This window comes from Electrophorus electricus, chromosome 14 (assembly GCF_013358815.1).
Source record: "Electrophorus electricus isolate fEleEle1 chromosome 14, fEleEle1.pri, whole genome shotgun sequence".
NCBI classification, from domain to species: Eukaryota; Metazoa; Chordata; class Actinopteri; order Gymnotiformes; family Gymnotidae; genus Electrophorus; species Electrophorus electricus.
This window is the reverse complement of record NC_049548.1, coordinates 5,322,501-5,341,196: the sequence shown is the minus strand read 5'-3', so window position 1 is coordinate 5,341,196 and position 18,696 is coordinate 5,322,501. Positions and strand designations below refer to the sequence as shown.

Genomic DNA, 18,696 nt, shown 5'->3' with positions numbered 1-18,696 from the left:
AAAACTCATCATAGGCCAGGTTAATACTGCACATAGCAGGAAAGCATATTTAAGCTGCATGCAATTAGCTTTAACGTGTCACAAGTCAATGAGGAGGCGTACAGTGGAGTTCAGGATAAATACTCCATTGAGCATTTTATCAGTTATACTGTACTGGTAGCAGGAGTAAAATATGAAGCCCAATGTGCACTGAATGTACACAAATGAATTGTTCCGTTAGTGAGACACAGACAGTCAGTCAGAATCAAATTGGCTCTCCTCTCTCTCGCTCAGCATCAGTGAGTTTGATCTAGAAGGCTAAGTGATATATGATTGGTTAATGACAGGTCACTCAGTCAATTCCATTCCATCAGCATTTGTTTTGGCCACATAAGACCTCTAAATAAAGTAAAAGTCAAAGGAATAACTTGATCACTTTTATTATTTTGAACCGTTTGAACTGTTTTCTAGTCTTTACAACCCCAAAAGCAGTGGATAAGGGAATATAATGTATTCAAGCAGAGCCAAGCTGTCATGGAGTGCTGATGGGCGCGGAGCAGGACGCACAGACTCCCTCGACAGTGAAAGACATTTATTAACACTGAACGTGTACGACGACGGTGGCACTCACACACAACATTAACGATGGACATGACTACACATTAACTGTACACAGGCTACACAAACATTAACAGACATCAGCAAACAATGACCAACAACGCTGCACACACTAGCAGGGGTTTATATACAGACAGACACAGAACACTAAACCCCGTGCAGGTTTGTGCTATCATGAAGGGCGTGGCTACAAACGACACATGTGAATCCCCGGCACCTGGCAGGCCATACCACGTGACTCGTGGGAGGAGGGAGGGGGGGCCTTTAAATGGGACAAAAACGTAGTGTTGCAGAAACACTGCACCCAAACCAGAACTAAAACACTGTCCTGTGATTACTCCCATGTCACCTGGGTCATCACTATGGGTGGTGCAAACCTCAGTGAAAATTTAATATATTAAGCAAAAACATGCACACTGAGTTCAGAATGCACAGTATTGCAATAATATTAAACTAGGTAGACCCAATGTACCAAACTGTTGTTGAAGTCAAATGCTTTGGTGATGCGACATAGATCTTTTTGAGTATTTAACCACTGACAGTTCAATCGATGAATCCTGGTTCTGTCTTTAAAATGAAGCTTTTAGAGTAAGGATGTGAGCGAACTGTACAAGCTCCACTCACTGACTCAGAACTACGACAATTACTGCACTCCCACGCATGCCACATATTTTTGCCTCAGTTAAGGTCCATAGTAACACTACCATTGCCATGTTGCCTTCATTACTCTAAACAAATCACCCCTGGTCTCTCTCTCAATGGGAGATAGGCTTGAGATAACCAAAGCACAACACAATCTCATTCTACTCACTTGAATCATGCGTTACTACTGATGTGTAGATAGCACTATCATGTATATATTGTAAAAAAAAAAAGAGCCTGTGGCAGTGATATACTGACAAGAGTGGAGCTTCTCGACTTTCTTCAGAAGTGACTGTAATACAAGCTACAGCCTTTGAGCCTGAACTTCAAGGCCAATGGCATGCAGGCTAAATAAAGTGCAAAAGCACGCCGGTGTCCTGCACCCAGCATGCGGGCCGAAGACTTTATTATGATGCACACAGCATACCTGAACGTCCTGTGACCCGCTACAAACCCGCCGAACTCGTAAGACCAGCTAGGGCAGATGGAGCCCACGGGTGGGTCAGCATACATGCAGCTACCACACAGAACCTGGAGGGTGACTGAGTTGTATGCGTCTCCTTTGAAGAGAGACGAGAGGGCGGAAATGGAGGAAATTGGGAGAATAGGAAAAGCACACATCTTGGACACTATCCATTCCCCAGAGAGCAGCATGATGTGCTGAGGTACACACATCACACAACGATCACGTTAGAAGATAAGAGTCATGAAAACAGTCCTTCAGCCCTTCAGGTGCACAGCGTCACAGTTGTGATCTAACCAGCAGTGTAAGATATCCTAACACAAGACTACTATTCAGAAACTCTACTTTGTTTCATAGTGTACTGCTCCTGATTGCTTATGGCTGCTGAATATTTCCCAGGTCTTTAGTTTTAATAACACAAAAGAACCTTCAGTTAGTGTGACAAACCATTTTCTGTAGAACACAAAACATGCATATTTCTTAAGCATGATCAAATATAATTAAATACAAACACCTACATCAGATGCCTTGAAATGGAGCATGACTTTGAGTAGAGAGCACACAGCAAGGACTTCTGAACATGAGCTTTCATGTTCAGAAACGCAGTGTATGCCAGAACTAGCAGTGATACTTCACTCCCACTGCATTCTGACTCACATATGACTGTGGTCCTGTCCAGAGCCAAAAACCACGACCCAGAACTAAACCCCGTATTACAAAACCCAAAATTTAGATCATATATTTTCATATGGTCTCTGGGGGTCTTTAGACCAAGTACCCACACTCCGCACTCATGAATCTTTATGGTGTTAACCAGCAGCATATAACTCAAACCACCCTAATGTGAGACAAAACGTTTTGTGGTGTGCAAACAAAGCTTCTCATGGTGCTGGAAAATATCCCGGAAGACATTGTGCCCTCCTCCGAATGCCACTCCCCCATCCAACTAGCGCCCCTGCCCTCCCGATCAGGCTTATCTCGCAAAAACAAAGTCCACAAAGGCTGTCTAAGAGGCAGGGCCTCCGACCACAATAACTACACTGCTGTTCCCAAGAGTGCTCCCCTTCCACAGACGATGCACAAAAAACTTCAGCTTCAGCTGACAGTAAGCCATTCCAAAACAACATGTTGCATGCTTACAGTGCACTTCACTGCCTGACCAGTTCCACACAAAGATGGTTGCATGCTCACAGTGCTGTAGACCAGACTGGTGAAAGCCTGTGTAAACGTCCTCACTGGATGGAAGAGCTCAGGAGAGAAAAAACGATTTGCATGGCAGTAGCTGATGTATGTTTTGCCATTATAATTGGTAAAAATAAGTATTCGGCTACTCTTTGTAGACTAACGGACAGTAAAGATCTGAGTTCACAGAATTGATATGACATGCATAGCTAAACGCATCACGACTGATGATGTCAGATATGACTGGTCAAAAATTCACAGTGTGGGAAACAAACATACTGCCCTAGTTTAAGAAGTTTTGAAAAACACAAACATCATGGAGGAAACAAACAAACAAACAAAAAGTGATCTTTGCAGGAATTGGAATGATGAAGTGAAACACATGGAACTAGTTTAGTTCTGATTCACAGGGGTTTGTATTGTTCAGGTTCCACAGAGCATCATTTTATGTAAAAAAGCTACTGAGGAAGTAGTAACATCGTCTTCTCAGTGATTATTGCTGTTTATGTTAAAGAAACAAGAAGATAAAAACATGCACTGATATCCTCGCCCTACTGGCTTACATTAATATGAGCATACTAATACTCAAAAACGTTACTCAATCACACTTATGAACTAATTATCTTATATAAGTGCAATGCTAGTTTGATTAATCGGCACTTACTAACATGTCAGAGGATATGCCATCGCAGTTTAGTGATACATTTTTTGTAAAAAGAAAATGGACCTGCCGAACGTGTTATCACAGTTTTGCAGCATCGGAGTGTAATAACGTATCACATTCCGTCGCGTACAGTACGATCGCCGACGTTACCCACGGAATCTGGAGAAAACAACCGGTGTCGCTGCAATTAGAGTAATCCGTGTTTAGTTACTTAGGCAGGCATTATTGGGACACAACAGGAAACTCCAATTTCTGCGATCAGGCACTAGTGCAGCAGCGTAAGAAAGATGAAGAGAGTCAAGTCCAGCGGAACCACGGGAAACTAATTTAGTCGGATCTCACATCCAGCAGAATTCAATATACGATATTGCAGCTCTCCCTAGACCATGGTGTCGTATTCACAATGTAGGACAGTATAGCTGACTATTCGAATAAATATAAAACTTTGAGACGACTCTGTAATTTGCCATTTAACTATTTAGAACAGACATTATAAATGTACCCGCAGAGTTACAGTTTCAGAGTTTCAATCAATTTGCAAACAAAAGTTATCCTTTTACTGATCCAGTGCTACTAAAATTGCCATATTGCATGAACAAAGCAACCACGTTTGAACGTACGTGCCCCAGTTGATCAGTTAACAGCGCAGTGAGATGTTCCGAGTCCGTAAGTTTAGTTTTACCTTACGTTTGGTGGCTTAATGTGTTCATGTATCATCAAACCTTAAAACAATTCCCAAGTACAAGCCATCAGTAAACATGACTGAGTAGTTCATATCATTTCTCGCTTACCTTTGTGCTTTTCCATTACTCCAGACGCGAAGATGAGCCAAAGTCCTTGTTTCTGAGATTGGAACAGAGCAGTGCCAAAGTTCGTAGCCGTGGAGGGCACTTGACTGCCCCTTTTCCCAGCTTGGTCCCAGCTGTTTGACAGCAGGACCTCACTCAGACGCGCTCTGTCCGGTCGCCGCGCCTCTTGCACCAAACGTCATTACTCAACGCAGCATCAGTCGCAGACAGACACTTCCCTCTTTTTTATGTGCTCATGGATGAATGCGTGCTAAATGCAGAACCTACTATACAGAACCTACTATAAAGACATTTTATAGGTTAAATCAATCCGATGAAACTTCCATTATATTTGTATACGAAGCGACACCAGCAAAAGGTGGCATTTAAGATGATAATAATAATAATAATAACACCCTAATTATCATCACCAACATCAATTTCTTTCCCGTTTTTTTTTTTTTTGTTGTTGTTGTTTGTTTTACTTCTTCTCTGACAGCAGCCTCGCTTTGTGCGCGAGGGAGGTGAATTTCTTAACGCTAAGCGTGAGCGAGCCACTCATGGGCGCATCCCGGCGAGAGACGAACACGGCGGGAATGCGCGCGGGAAAGCTTCTGTGCTTGTAAACGTTTGGTTGCAAACGCGAAAACGCGGAGGTCAAGGCGAATGCTTTTGGAGAGAAAGCAAAGCCTGACTGGAATGTGAGTAAATAACGTCGGCTGGTTTGAAGTTAGGGTTGCTACCTAACCAAAACCTAACATTCCTATCCCATTAAACGCCCAGCTAATGTGTCCACCTCTACTTTGTATTTAACTTTGAATACTTGTTGGCTTGACGCCGCCAGTGGGAGGGGGAAGTGAAGTGTGACAAGCCAGCAGTCTGTCACCGTATTGCTTGTTCACAATTCGGGAGAACAGTTAAGGTGAAAACCGTACGAGCGGAGACCTTATTTGTATTGTATCTGCCCTCCAAACCAGCGAAGTGCTAACTTCCCTCAGGTCTGTAGTCATGGTGATCTCAAAAGACCCTGCACATTCCACAAATATCTCGAGCTCTCTGAGGGGTTAGCAGGTTTTGCTTAATATTTCATTTCACTTTCCTACTACACCTTTTCTGTAAAGTGAGTGTTTCAAGGTACTGATCTCACCTCACGGTACAGACAAATACAAGATTATCGTGGTATGACCACAGGCAGACATGCCAGACCCATGGACAGGCAAGCAACAAAGCTATTCTCATTCTCTTATCTTGCGTTCATTGGTCAGTAGTGTGAGAACTCAGCTCTCTTCCTCTGTAAACTGGGTGAATGAGGGTCACATGCTCTGAGAAGCTGACCCCTTCAGAGAACCCCATGGGACTGCAAAGATTTTCCATCCCTGCTCTCGCGCACCAAGCCCTTCCCTGCAAATTGGGCCTTCACAGCGGCAGGCATCTAACAGCGTGTTGTATATGGTTTTCTTATAGTGGGTAAGCAGGTTAGTTACACGTGAGCAAACAAGATGTCTCTGATTCCTCCTTTAAGTGACTGACAGCAATGGAATCTGCGGAAAGCTTGCCTGTCTGCCAATTCCCACAATTAGCAAAACAAAAACTAATTCTCAGGTTCTTTCAGAAATTCCCAAATCCTACCAGGGCACAATGGCCACCTTCCGTCACCGTCCGTGGAGTACACTTGCAGCAATGACCTCACCCGGTCAGCGTTTCTGCTGTGGGTTTGGTTTGCTCTGAGACTGGAAAACCCCCTATGACATTCTCACTGAGGCATGTCAGAACCCATCTTCAAACAGAGGCCTTTGAGATCTAGTGTGTGTAAAGACGAGTATATGTCCTGCTGTAACTGTTTCAAGTCAGCGTTACTCATCTGAGAGACAGAGGGATAATCCCCTCACACTGAGACAGAATGAGAGCAGCAGAGAGGCTCCCAGCCGCTGCGGTGCCCGAGCTGGCCCCGCCACTCGTGTAGCTTTGGCTATGAATGAAAGATGTGAGTGGGAGGAGAATAGGGGTGAGCCACGCCCCAGAGGTCTGTTTTCAGGGAAGAGCGATGAGAGGTGTATTGTTCCTGATCGTGTGGCATAAAAGTCATTTCACACAGGGGCTCGCAGCGGAGGTTGCCGAGATTTACTGGACACAATTTCATTGGCTGGAGGAGCCTTTGCGTAACTCAGTAGATTAATTCCAGGACAGGAAATGTCGTTCAAATACTTTGGATTCAGTGGCGCAGTGCTGTGGGAACATTGTTTGAGCATCGTGTATCAGCTGGAGTGGGTAGGTGCAGACCCTGGCAGATTATCCGGGCCACCACTGGCTGGCACACAAAGTGCATTCCACAGCTGTGACTAGGGGGGGCAAGGGTCACCGAATCAGTCCAATCTGAGTACTGAGTCCTTTCATTCAAGGACCTTTCCCATATAAGACACACACACAAACACGCACATACAGTTCCTCTCCTACAGTACTTCCGAAGAGATGCCCGCGGTGCACGGAATGTCAGTCTGAATCAACAGCAATGATGACATGGATGGATGAGAGGACCTTTCTGGCTGAATAACTGGGACTCTGCAAGGTCGGGTCAGACTGCAGGCAGAAGATCTTCACAATTTATGTGCTGGAGGTACAACTTGTGTTTCATGAGCTACGAATCACTACGGTCATGTGTAACTACTGAAGTACTCAGCCTGAGCCCTCTGAAATGTCTTTTTAAATTTGTGATGTAAAAACGATTACGGTGACAGCTAGCAATAGCAGCGTTTTCTTGAATCTTCACACCCTGTCAAGGTAACAGAACTTTAGCAAAGTTTAGCGAAGGGACACACCTGATCAAACTTATCTCTGATGATCTCCAGGCTCTATGGAAGCAGGCCTTTATGCCATGAAACAATATAATTGACACCACTCCTTCACACGGAGATCAGGCTCTGTCTAACTCAGAGGGGGGTGGGGGGGAATGCAGTTTCTGCACAGCCCAGTGTGAGAAAAGTATTGCAGACACCCCTGGACTTAATGTGAGTCATGGCTTCACCTCTCACAATGTGACATTTCTGTCCCATACCATCAAGCAAGTCCTGGCATTCGCTTGTGGGCCTGGAAAGCCAAGACTGACATATGGCCACCCAGACATTATGTATGCAGTTACGAGCCAGAGAACTTGGTCATATTCAAAGCTGAATACCAAGGGTATTACTTTCAGGTGGAATTGAAAGGATAGCGCACAAGATTTAGAAGAAAAGGATTAAATATAATCAATAGAATGGATAGATGTACAAAACAATGCAGGAAGCCATCCATGGCCATGATCCCAAAGGATAACCAAGTGCGTGTAACCTTTACAAGGGTGTTTTTGGTACTTGGTGGTCTATGTCACAGTCCAGCTCATCCTCACAACATGACTGTTTGTTACTGGCTTTCGGGGGGACGCCAACGAGCAGGTCCACCTCACCAAGGGTCTGGATAGAGCTGCTTCCCCACGGGGCCAGAGCAGAGCCCTGGAGGAGCCCCATACTGTGGAGCGAGCAACCGCATAAAGCGCATTAATCACATTTAGACAAAAGATTTGCAGGCACACACACTTGCACATATACACGTTTCAGTAGACCTTTTTGAAATCTTTTTTGAGATATGTATTATTTAATAGCTCCATGTGTTAGTGACAGGCAAAAGGATTCACTATTGGCGTGAAACTCTGAAGCAGAGGTTTATTACTCATTTGAGCTTTTACATCGTTGTCATCAAATCTTTCCTTCAAAAATAACAGAAAGGTTGAAGAACACAGCTTGGGTATCAAAAGCACTTTTTCTTCCTTCCATTGCGCATGGGACATAGGCTGGGTTGTAATAGTCATAAGCTGATGATTTGTGTTTTGTGATATTACAAAACCGTATTTTTATATTTTCTAGTGCTATGTCATTAACCCTGTTAGGCAACACAGGAAACTGCTGGGAGTAAAGGTCAACAACAGCCCATAATACTACTGTAAGCACACCCAGTGTCTATGGCAATGGCATCATCTGGCATCACCTGGCAAATGGAGTGACACATATGGCCCTGATATCAAGCCAAATCTGGCCCAAATGCTATGGCTACAGCTCCGTCTATCCCCCAGCAAACACAGTGGCAGTTTGAAATACTTGAGCTTTATAAAACACTATCATATCAAAGGCTTTTCTTTTTAAATTGAGCTTTAATCAAAGTGATATGCTGTTAAAAGATATATATTGCAGTTTTGACGATGGTCAGAAGGAGAGGGTTGTCAGATTTGGTTGGTGGTGTTATGGAGGGGTCTCAGCAGGGAGAAGAACGTCTCAACAGTCCCCCTCTGGACGTACGTCACCAGTCTACCCTCTAGTGGTGAATGAGCCCACTGCCATCTTTAAGAGGGAGCAGGAAGTGAGCTTCAATTTCCTAAAGTTTCTCATCACCTTATCTGACTATCAAATACAACATCAACTTTTTAAAAGTCAAGAAATAGGATGCGGGACTAAGCAGTGAGCTAGAGAGAGAGTGTCCAGCTCAGCAGCACGTCTGGCTGCGGGGTTGCGCGCGTGGACTGCAAGGGGCCGGGAGGTGGACCACAGCAGACGCCCTCTCCAGCTCCTCGTCCCCTAATCCGTTCCAGAGTTGAAACCTGGAGGCGCTGTGCTCCACTTCCAGAGAAGATCGAGTCCAGGGCTCTCATCCTCAGCCCCATCCAGTAACTCTCACTTCCTCCCGTTAACACACATCAAGGCCCTCGTTAGGCTCCCAGCGGCAGGAGGCTACAGGAGCCCCTCTGCTTCTAGAACTTTATTGGCTTGTTCAGAGGAAGAACCCTGCGGATAGCCTTCAGCACCACCCCCTTTCACCCCCTTCACTCATTCCAAGATTACAGTCCTGTTTTACACATTGGGCAGGAAAGAGGGGAGCCGGAGGAACTTTGCTCTAAAGACAGAAGGGTTACCATGGGAACAGAGGCCACAGCCTCCCACTGCCTCTCTGGGCCGTCCTGGACAAATAAATCGCACCGCCGTCTTAAGTCCCACTCAAATTAAAAATAAAAAAAGGGGACGGCCTTCATTTCGAAGCAAAACAAAACAAAACAAAACAAAACAAAACAAAAAGTTTAATTATGTGTGTGTGTGTGTGTGTGTGTGTGTGTCAGACTGTTGGAAACAAACCAAACCAGGAAAAATCAAAAGGAAGACAAAGGAAATCATAGGACTACAGCTATTATCCATTACTGGAGTGAGGGCTAAATGAAAACATGCACAGGTTTCCTGGCTAGAAGAGCTTGGTCTTCTTCTTCATGTCGTTGCGCTTCCACAGAGGGAGTCTGTCAAACTCTTGGATATCCATTCCAAAGATGTCAAAGAACACCTCAGGGGCCAGATGGCGCTGGGGGAGAGAGATGAAGCAAAGTTGAAACGAGGGCAGAGGAGCAAGGGTGGGGTTGTGAGGGTGATGGAGAGGCAGCGGGACACATACGAGTCCCCACGCCAGTGGCTAACAGCCTTCCCCCGCTAATTACCTCCAGCCTCGTCCTGTCCACATCCTTCGGGAGCTTAGTACGCCCTCTGTTGGTGACAATGAGCATTTCATATGGATACACCTTTACAAAAGGAGGGATTGTCTTATTATGGAGAATGCTATGCGAGGCATTTGCCAAACACTCAATCACAGAAAGCAATGCCGGACAAGGGGGAAGTGAATGCACATAACAATCAGACGACACGCACACGCAAACTTAAAAATACACACACTCGCGACACACCCATGGAGGCAAACTGCTAAATTGCGGGGGGGGAGAGAAGCTGATGTTGGGGCAGCAGGTGATGGGAAGAGAACAGGGAGGACACAAACACTTAACTGTGTGGGTGCATTCTGAAAACATTTGGTATTCCTCAGTGTACGACGCAGCGCTCTTAAACTGATTAAAAAATTAACTCACCACCCTAATCAAGAAATAGTGCTTTGAATGAAAATGGGCAAAGAACAAAAAAAAACAACAACATGCTTTTGCATGAATAAATGCATCACGTCTACAGGAACAGGAAAGGAAATTAGTGTGTTACGTCATTATGATTTTAGCTCCAGAAGACAGGCAGATGGCTTTGTAAGGAGGAATATGATTCCTTCAGTTAACGCAATGTGTGCTTAAGTTAGGACTGTGGTTACTATGGCAGCACCTCCTTAGAAACCAAGCGCATGCAGCTGCTAAGCCTCTTACAGCCAGAATTAGAACAACCAAGGGCTCAGTGATCTGGAAAAAAATGTGCCCAGCTCAGACATAGTAAAGAATATCGTTACATCATTCTACAGCACTGGAAGGTATGCAGGCAGCACAAATCCTCTCCGTTTCCCCACTGCCTATGTTCTGTGAAGCTATGCCAAAATAACCTCGCTTGCCCATCAATAATCTGGGATTCCAGGAGCGGAGGGGGAGGGGGATGTTTATTGAACACAGAGGAGCACTCAGAAAATGGAAAAGAGGAGAAGAGTGGAATTCTCACAGAACAAAAGACGTGGAATACTTGCTTTATGTTCCAACATATTAGGCATTGACATTCTCCTGTCCATTCTGGTTATGGGAACCTGGCCATCTTGGATGGGCTACAGAACAGAACACACATATGTGACATGAACGCTAAAAAAGAAAGAAAAGACTGGATTTGTAGGAATAAGGACCCTGGGAACCCCTGGAAAGAGTCTGCATGTTTACTATAAAACTCAAGACTTCTCTACGGGCAATACTGCTAAGCCTGGGTTTACTCCCGAAGCATGCCCGGACCTCCTGCTCCGAGCTGGCCGGTCCGAGTGCCACGAGCCCCGGCTCCATGCTCCCCCCTTGCCCCATGCTCTTCCCGACTCTGACAGAAGCATAGCGGGGTGTGCGGGGGGCATTCCACCAGCACGTAGCACGGCTCCGCATTCTCGTATGCAGGATGGCCGACGCGCATGCTCAGTGCAGCTGAGCGGGTTAGGATGCGTTACTCACGTACCTTGAAATCTGCAGGGGAAGAAGACCATAAGAGATGGTCTCAGTGCAAGCGTATACTGCGGTCTACTCAGAAACCATTTGCAACACCATGGCCGGTTAGCCCTGGGAATCAGGTAAATACCTCTCTGACCTCCAGAGACATTGCCGTAGCTGTTATACTGGGAGAACTCCGTCGACTGTGGCTGGAACCAGAAGACGATCCAGATACTTTAATTAGTGCTCTGCATAAGCACTGTCCTTCAGCATGTCTATGGCTTCTGCTCAGAATGTAGTCTTACCCGATGGAGGCCGTCGCGTCCGTACCCCGGCAGAGAGGAGGTTCTGCACGTCGGGGAGTTGGGATCTGTAGCAGGAGAGATAACAGGTAAGGGGTGCAGTGCTGGGGTGCAGCTCGTGGACGGTGCAGCTCGTGGACAGTGCAGCTCGTGGACGGTGCAGCTCGTGGCGGAGAGCCCAAGTGGTGCCCGGGTGTAGGTCCGTACCTGGTGTGTAGCCGGGGAGGTGGGCGTCAGGACGCTGGCCGGCTATGGTACGGGTGTACCTCTCTCGCTCCCTCTCCATCTCCTCCTTCAGGATGAGCTTCCCCAGGCCGGACTGCATCTGCACGAGAGCGAGGGGTCAGCACCACCACTGCTGCGCTCAGGAAAGGGAGGTGTTGGGCTCTCCTCACCTTGCTCAGGTGCTGCTCCTGAAGCTGTCTGCGCTTCAGTTGCTCCTCCTCCTCTTCATCTCGTGAGCGACTCCTCACATCTGAGCCTGGCAATCCCATGATGAACATCGAGCCACACAAACAGATGGATAATTAGCATTCACCATTGTCACCATCACCTTGCCTGACCTTTTCCATATGGCGTTTGTGATGAGAGCTCCAAACCTTGCTCATGTTCACAAATCATGATTAGAAAATGATAGTAAACCATGTAATGATTAAAAACAGATGCAAAACAACATGATTGGTCGGAATTGTGAAATGCCGTCTGATTGGTGATGAGCCTCGACTTATTTACATTCTCTAACCAAACTGTAAAAAGCCATAAACAGCGTCTTACAGCAGTCCTCACAAGTTATTGCTCCTGGAAGTGACGCAAGAGGCTGAGCAGAAACGATGGCTGTACTGAAAAGAAACCAGCAATAACAATGCCAACTTCATTCTCTTATATCAGTGGAAGTGGCTGCAAGAGAACCCTTTGGTTTTGACTTCACAGGCTTTTGGGTACACTGGACGTCCTGCTGGAGCCAGTGGGAGGAGCCAGTGGGAGGAGCCTACCTAGGGCAGCAAGAGAGGGTGGGCAGGGCCAGTAGTCAGTCTCAATCTTTGGCGTTTCATCCGGCTGGGGCGCTTGAGCAGCAGGGAACTTGGAAGATTTGATGATGTCACCAGCAAACTTGTTTTGGGCTGCCAAGGCAGCTGAATCTGGATTGGGATTTCGGGGGAACTGAACTATCAGTGACTTACTAACAAAAGCTGAATGCAGACAGAGTGCTGACCAATCCTATCAAAGCATTACATTTCATACAATTTAAATTTAAATGTAAATTCAAATTAAATTTAAATTCACCATAAGAAATATTGTTTTGTTACGACGTTCTTCAAAGGAGACGTTCTGAAGAATGTCACGTGCTTTGATATATTCATGGCCATCACTATAATTCGTACAGAGGTGCATAAAGCACCGAGCTACAGTTGCTGCTCTTTAAGAATGATTTAATAAGAAAGCACCAAGCAGAAGCTTTTCTAAGTGTTATAAGAAGTCCTAGAGAGACTCAGCCGGCTATAACCCCATGCAGCGACCAGGCAAAGGCAACAGGGAGGACAGAAGCAGATATTCTGCAGATCATTTAGTGTTCACGTCTGAGCAATGTAGGCAGTGAGGAAATCAGAGACGCTGATTTCAGCTAAGCTGAACACTTCAAACGGTACTTACATGACAACATGGGATATGTAGTCACATACGCCACAACCCGAGTGTTAATGGTGGGATGGTGTGAACACATGAACACGAACACATACATGTAAAGATTATGGTCAGAGAATCACACATGACACTCGTTAAAACTGCTCTCACAGACAATGTGATGTGTCATCTGGTCCCTTTACGTAACTGAGATTTCAAAGCCCACCGCCATGGTGTAGACCCCCACTGTACTAGCCTAACTTAGATCAAAGACTAAAATGCTCAGTGCTTACTGGGCTCGCGGTAGCACATTACTGAACTTAATATAAATAAACAGAAAGTTTCAAGGACCAAACAACAAATAAAAGCATTACTGTCAATATAGATATCGTTAGATATGTTAGATATGTCACAAGGACTATCAAGCACAGAAATAGTCATACCGTGCTGTTTGTAGATTGGTGGCTTTCTGTACATGTTCATGCCTTGGTCTGGAATTAAAAGAGAAGAATGCAGATCAACACATATGCACACCAGTAAGGTATAGCCATGATCATGAAAATTATGAATATTATTGCCATAAGAAAACATGGATGATCCGAACTTCTGAAACGCTCAAGAGAAACTGAATTATCAGTGGGGCCCAAACAGGAGTTGGGTGGTATAAAAGATACTAAAATAATATTAAAAGGGGAACAGTGAAAAGAGATGATGTGGGCTGGACGGACACACATCCACAGACAGACTGCCACAGACAGACAGACAGACAGACAGACATATACAGAGAGAGAGAAACAGGGGATGACAGACTAAAGTGGAGTCTCCTGCTCCTACCTGGGATGTGGAAATGTTTAGGGGTCAGAGAGAGGGTCGGGGTGGCCGGCCGTGAGGAAAAGGGGGAAGTCCGGCCACTAGACGGCTCAGTGCCTCCATACGAGAAGAGGAGAAAGAGTGGAAGAAAGAAAAGAAGGGAGAAAAGAAGAAGGGAAGAAGGAAAAAAGATGCTGGAATAAATTCCCGCCGATCGAAAAGATGGATGAACGGAAGAGGGTTGAAACAGAGAAGGCGAGTATGGTGGAGGCCAGGGATGGAGGCGGAGGGAGGGAGAGAGAGAGGGAGAGAGAGAGGGGAAGAGAGGGAGAGAGGGAGGGAGAGGGAGAGGGAGAGAGAGAGGGGGGGAGAGGGAGCGAGAGGGAGGGAGAGAGGGAGAGAGAGGGAGGGAGAGAGAGAGACAGAGGGGGAGAGAGAGAGAGGGAGGGAGAGAGAGAGAGAGAGAGAAAGAGGGAGAGAGAGAGGGAGAGAGAGAGGGAGACAGAGAGAGAGGGGGGGGGGGGGGAGCAGAGGTGGGCAGGTCTGATGGCACCAGTACACACACAAAGCGTGCAGAATCCCCACACACAAATATGTCAGCATTCAGCAAGACTGGCAGGACAGGTTCTAAACACTTTAAGGACATGGCACGCATGCAAGAGTCACAGGGTTTAGAAGCTCTTTGTAGAGAGTTTTCCATCGCCATGCGTATTGGCAGCAGGAGAAGGGCAGCATGCAAGATAGTGTTAGTGACATCCTGAGAGAGAGAGAGAGAGAGAGAGAGAGAGAGAGAGAGAGAGAGAGGGAGAGAGAGAGAGAGAGAGGGAGAGTGCAAAGCTCTAATGACATGCCACAAAGAGAGGAACAGCCACGTAGCCAAGACATACCTATGCAGGATGAATCTGTAGGGAGGACAGAGGCACATGTACATTATACACGGGAACGTGTGTGTGGCCAGTGCTCAGTGTGCACACAGCCCGGGAGCAGCGCGCGACCACACCACGCCTTTACCCCGCCGGCCAGGGACAACATGTGACATGCCCCTGGTCCAAGTTCACAACCTGGGACTCCCTCGAACAGAGCAGCCATATGCAAAGCGCAAACTGTCACTCTATATAGAGCAGCCAGACTCCATATCCCATATTAGGTGAGAGCAGAGAGGCAAGCCCGGGCACTTTGGGAAGGATGCTGACACTAGCAAGGCACCAGGACGCGCAGGCCTTACCTTTGCTATGGGGGAGGAAGTGATGTCGGAAAGGGGATGTGGGGCGGTTGTCGCTGTTGCCAGAGCGCAGAGAGGAGCAGAGCTTCAGCATTCCTGCCAGGCGCTCAGAGGAAGAGGAGAGAGGGGAGGAGGAAGAACAGAGGGGACGGAACAAAAGGAGGCGAGGAGAAGAGGCATGAGCAGAAGGCGAGAGGGAACGGAGAGAGGGAGGGAGAGACACGGAGGAAGAGGAGGAGGCAGGAGCTGGAGAGAGAGAGAGAGAGAGAGAGAGAGAGAGAGAGAGAGAGAGAGAGAGAGAGAGAGAGAGAGAGAGAGGAAGAGAGAGGAAGAGGAGGAGGCAGGAGCTGGAGAGAGAGAGAGAGAGAGAGAGAGAGAGAGAGGAAGAGGAGGAGGCAGGAGCTGGAGAGAGAGAGAGAGACACACAGAGGAAGAGGAGGAGGCAGGAGCTGGAGAGCGAGAGAGAGAGAGAGAGAGAGGAAGAGCGAGAGGAAGAAGGGCTGGAAGAAGGCGGACAGCCTGCGGGGATGCCACACAGTGACGAAAACGCTCTCTCTCCCACACACGCAAACGCAGACATACCCATGCAGAAAACACCCCCGCATGCACAACCGCACACCCACCGTGAATCGTAACAAAACTGCTGCTCTGTGCGCTGGTGGGAAGGAAGCGGAGGTCAGGCAGCTCACCTGGTCTGTGGAAGTGCTGCGGTGACTTGGACAGCGTGGGCGTGTAGTTGTGGCGGCTGTATAGCGGCGAGCCAATGGATCCCTGGCTGGTGGATCTCTGCAGGGTGCGATCCCTCATGTCATAGCAGCCCTGGCACACAGCAGATGCTGCGTCAGTGCACAGAGCACGGGCCTGCGCTAGTGACGTCCAAACTGGGTTAAGTGTTGAGACTAGTAACTACAGAGCTCCTTGGTATCGTGCAGGGGCAGGGTTAGCCTAGCGGAGCATTAGCCGCTGCTGGTGTGATGCTGCGTGAATGCATGGCTACGTGTGCTAGCCGTGCGAGGACGGTGAGTGCGTGGCGGGGCTGACGCTGACCTCGGCAGAGGGGGTGGGAGACAGGGTCCGTGGAGACTGGGGAAGAGAAAAAGAAAACACGGAGAAAAGCTCTGTTTAGGCGCGACTGAACTTCATTGCTTCTGGCAGAGACGTGACAGAGCAGGAAAATGGGGCGGTTCGCGAGAAGCAAGACATGGCTTGATCATCAGCAGGTCACACAGTGTCCATGCAGGTCGGGGGGGCAGCTGTACGACGCTGGGGGACGCTCGCGGGCGGGGCAGAGGAAGCAGGTAATAAGCAGACTGCTACGAGGGCTGTGATGTCATGTGAGAAGAGGACACACACACACACACACACACACACACACACACACAGAGGAGTACTCAAACGACTCCCTTCACTTCAGTTATCACAGCTGAAGGTAGCAAAGCTGGTGGAACTAAGGAGGAGTGTTCTCAGTAAGAGAGCAGAATGGGTCCAGACAGAGCTGCACAGGCCGTCTGTGCTAGTAAGGGACTGCAGTATCCGAGATTCAAGAAACACTGCCAACTTACGGCCTCTGCCGACTTAGGGGAGGAGGGGTCTTGTGGCAGAGTCTGGGAATGTGGACACAAGGCTGAGTGTCACCATCATGAATGACAACTGCATGCTACATTAACAACAATACTGTGGTCTATGGCGGCTAATCTAATACAAGATACTCTTAAGTTGTTTTGTAGCGTTTTGCACTTAGAAAAACACAAACAAACAACGGAAAAATGAAATGAAGATGCAGAGAACAAGTGAGACTAAAGGTACTGACAGTTTAACAAAGAACTTCTGTCTCTTGATAGTCTAATAATGACGGGTTGGACACCAGATTTGAAGCAGTCGCTGGGTGATACTGTTGCTGCTGTGAGTATAAGGACTGTCTGAAGGAGGAGTTCATTATGTTAGACTGTGTCATGCCTGTTTCTCAGAGATGTGTTACATTTCTGCACTGACACTATTAGAATGTTACAGTGGAATTAGATTAGTGTGGTTATAGGTTCATCGAATGGGCAGAAGTAGAGTTCATTAGTAGAGAGCTGCCGGTTAAACGGATAAGATGTTTAACGTTGGTGAATTAAGACAAAGGCACTTCTGCACACTTACTGTGGCCTGCCCTCGAGGACAGGGCTCACTTGTGGTGCTCGGACACTGTAAGGAGGAGGGGCATTAAAGAGTTAAACCATTCGGCATCGCTTGAACACAGCACAACTTGAACATAGTTTCCCTGCTCTGGGGAGAGGGGACGCTTGTTTCACATACATGACAGTTATTTTCTTTTAGCGAATTAAATAACCACAGAGATGTTGGGAGGCAGGATTTTGCACTAGTCACGCCTCCTCCATGACACATGTGGTCTATAAATCAGTCGTTCCAGCCAATTCCACAGTCAAATTGGATACTCATGTGATTGTGAATCGACTGGATTCGGCTGGGTGACCGCTTTGTCGCAAAGAGAGTGAGATCCCCTCTGTGGCCAGCAGGGAGAGCTGTGGTACTGCTGTACGCAAACAAAGACGGAATCGGCAGATCCAGGTACACCACGACATTAAAATATGAGTGCGAAGCATCCGTCACAGTTCATAAAAAAATACATACATGGTCTTCTCTTAGTCAAGTATGCAATGATCACTTGTACACATAGGACAGTGTCGACATCATAACAGACAAGAACAAATGCCCACATTAAGACACCCAAAGACACACACACACACACACACACACACACACACACACACACACTCAAGCCTGCTCATAGCCTAGCCAAAGCATTCTCTCGGAGCAGGGGTGTGCTCTGGCAGCTGTGATGGTGTGGTGGGAGCGGAAGCTAGGCATGGGGCAGTGGGCCTACTGACTGGGAGAGCTTGGGTGGATGTGTGGCTCTGGAGAATGGGAATGGAGCCGGGGAGGGTGGGCTAGGGTGGGCCCTGCGGGGCCGAGGCCCACTTACACGGAGGTCCGGCAAAGGAGAGCGCCCCCGCCTGGTTGGCCGAGGCTGTCGACAGAGGGGACTATTACCATATTGCACCATCTCCTCTCACACTACAACAGATGGATACGTAACGAATGCAGCACATAATAATGCCTCAGCAGTATTCAAGCGGAGAAGACCCATAGATTATCCACACATAGATTATCCACCCATAGATTATCCACAGCTAAATGTTGTAGCTGTATTGGTTCAGGTTGTGCCATTCAGAAAAACTTTCACCAGCTAACTGTCTAAACGAGCCCTAACCCTCTCCGCCTGTGGTACAGAGCTGTGCTCCATCAGTGTGAGCGTTGGCCCCCCTTCATCTACTCATTTACTACATAATACTCACTTACTGGAATTTCTGTCACTGCTTTAACAGTGATCCTTAACATCTGCCCCTCCTGCTTTAACAACGAGCCTTAACATCTACCCCTCCTGCTCTAACAGTGA

The 18,696-nt window shown here is 47.3% G+C and overlaps 2 protein-coding genes across 52 annotated transcripts in view; both read right to left on the bottom strand.

Annotated features, from left to right (window-relative positions):
• afap1l2 (actin filament associated protein 1-like 2) overlaps positions 1 to 4,644 on the bottom strand; it is a 31,437-nt gene extending 26,793 nt beyond the window's left edge. Inside the window, exon 1 of one of the 2 annotated variants that reach the window (XM_027024915.2) lies at positions 4,340 to 4,644. In XM_027024915.2, the coding sequence (XP_026880716.2) occupies positions 4,340 to 4,355 (16 nt within the window). In that variant the 5' untranslated portion in view covers positions 4,356 to 4,644. The remainder of the gene's footprint in view (positions 1 to 4,339) is intronic. The other variant, XM_027024914.2, reaches the window with a different exon arrangement.
• Positions 4,645 to 8,011: 3,367 nt separating this feature from the next.
• Positions 8,012 to 18,696, bottom strand: part of ablim1b (actin binding LIM protein 1b) — a 54,984-nt gene continuing 44,299 nt past the window's right edge. For 6 of the 50 annotated variants that reach the window (XM_035533610.1, XM_035533607.1, XM_035533626.1 and 3 more), the window contains 17 exons: positions 17,379 to 17,423; positions 16,799 to 16,840; positions 16,284 to 16,319; positions 15,926 to 16,055; positions 15,240 to 15,332; positions 14,902 to 14,916; positions 14,039 to 14,131; positions 13,648 to 13,695; positions 12,577 to 12,723; positions 11,980 to 12,065; positions 11,792 to 11,909; positions 11,588 to 11,652; positions 11,431 to 11,491; positions 11,311 to 11,318; positions 10,847 to 10,921; positions 9,840 to 9,920; positions 8,012 to 9,706 (listed from right to left, as the gene is read on the bottom strand). In XM_035533610.1, coding sequence (XP_035389503.1) covers positions 9,593 to 9,706; positions 9,840 to 9,920; positions 10,847 to 10,921; positions 11,311 to 11,318; positions 11,431 to 11,491; positions 11,588 to 11,652; positions 11,792 to 11,909; positions 11,980 to 12,065; positions 12,577 to 12,723; positions 13,648 to 13,695; positions 14,039 to 14,131; positions 14,902 to 14,916; positions 15,240 to 15,332; positions 15,926 to 16,055; positions 16,284 to 16,319; positions 16,799 to 16,840; positions 17,379 to 17,423 — 1,257 coding nt within the window. In that variant the 3' untranslated portion in view covers positions 8,012 to 9,592. Of the gene's footprint in view, positions 9,707 to 9,839; positions 9,921 to 10,846; positions 10,922 to 11,310; positions 11,319 to 11,430; positions 11,492 to 11,587; positions 11,653 to 11,791; positions 11,910 to 11,979; positions 12,066 to 12,576; positions 12,724 to 13,647; positions 13,696 to 14,038; positions 14,132 to 14,901; positions 14,917 to 15,239; positions 15,333 to 15,925; positions 16,056 to 16,283; positions 16,320 to 16,798; positions 16,841 to 17,378; positions 17,424 to 18,222; positions 18,268 to 18,696 lie in introns of all 50 variants that reach the window. The other 44 variants (XM_035533630.1, XM_035533642.1, XM_035533643.1 and 41 more) reach the window with 36 other exon arrangements.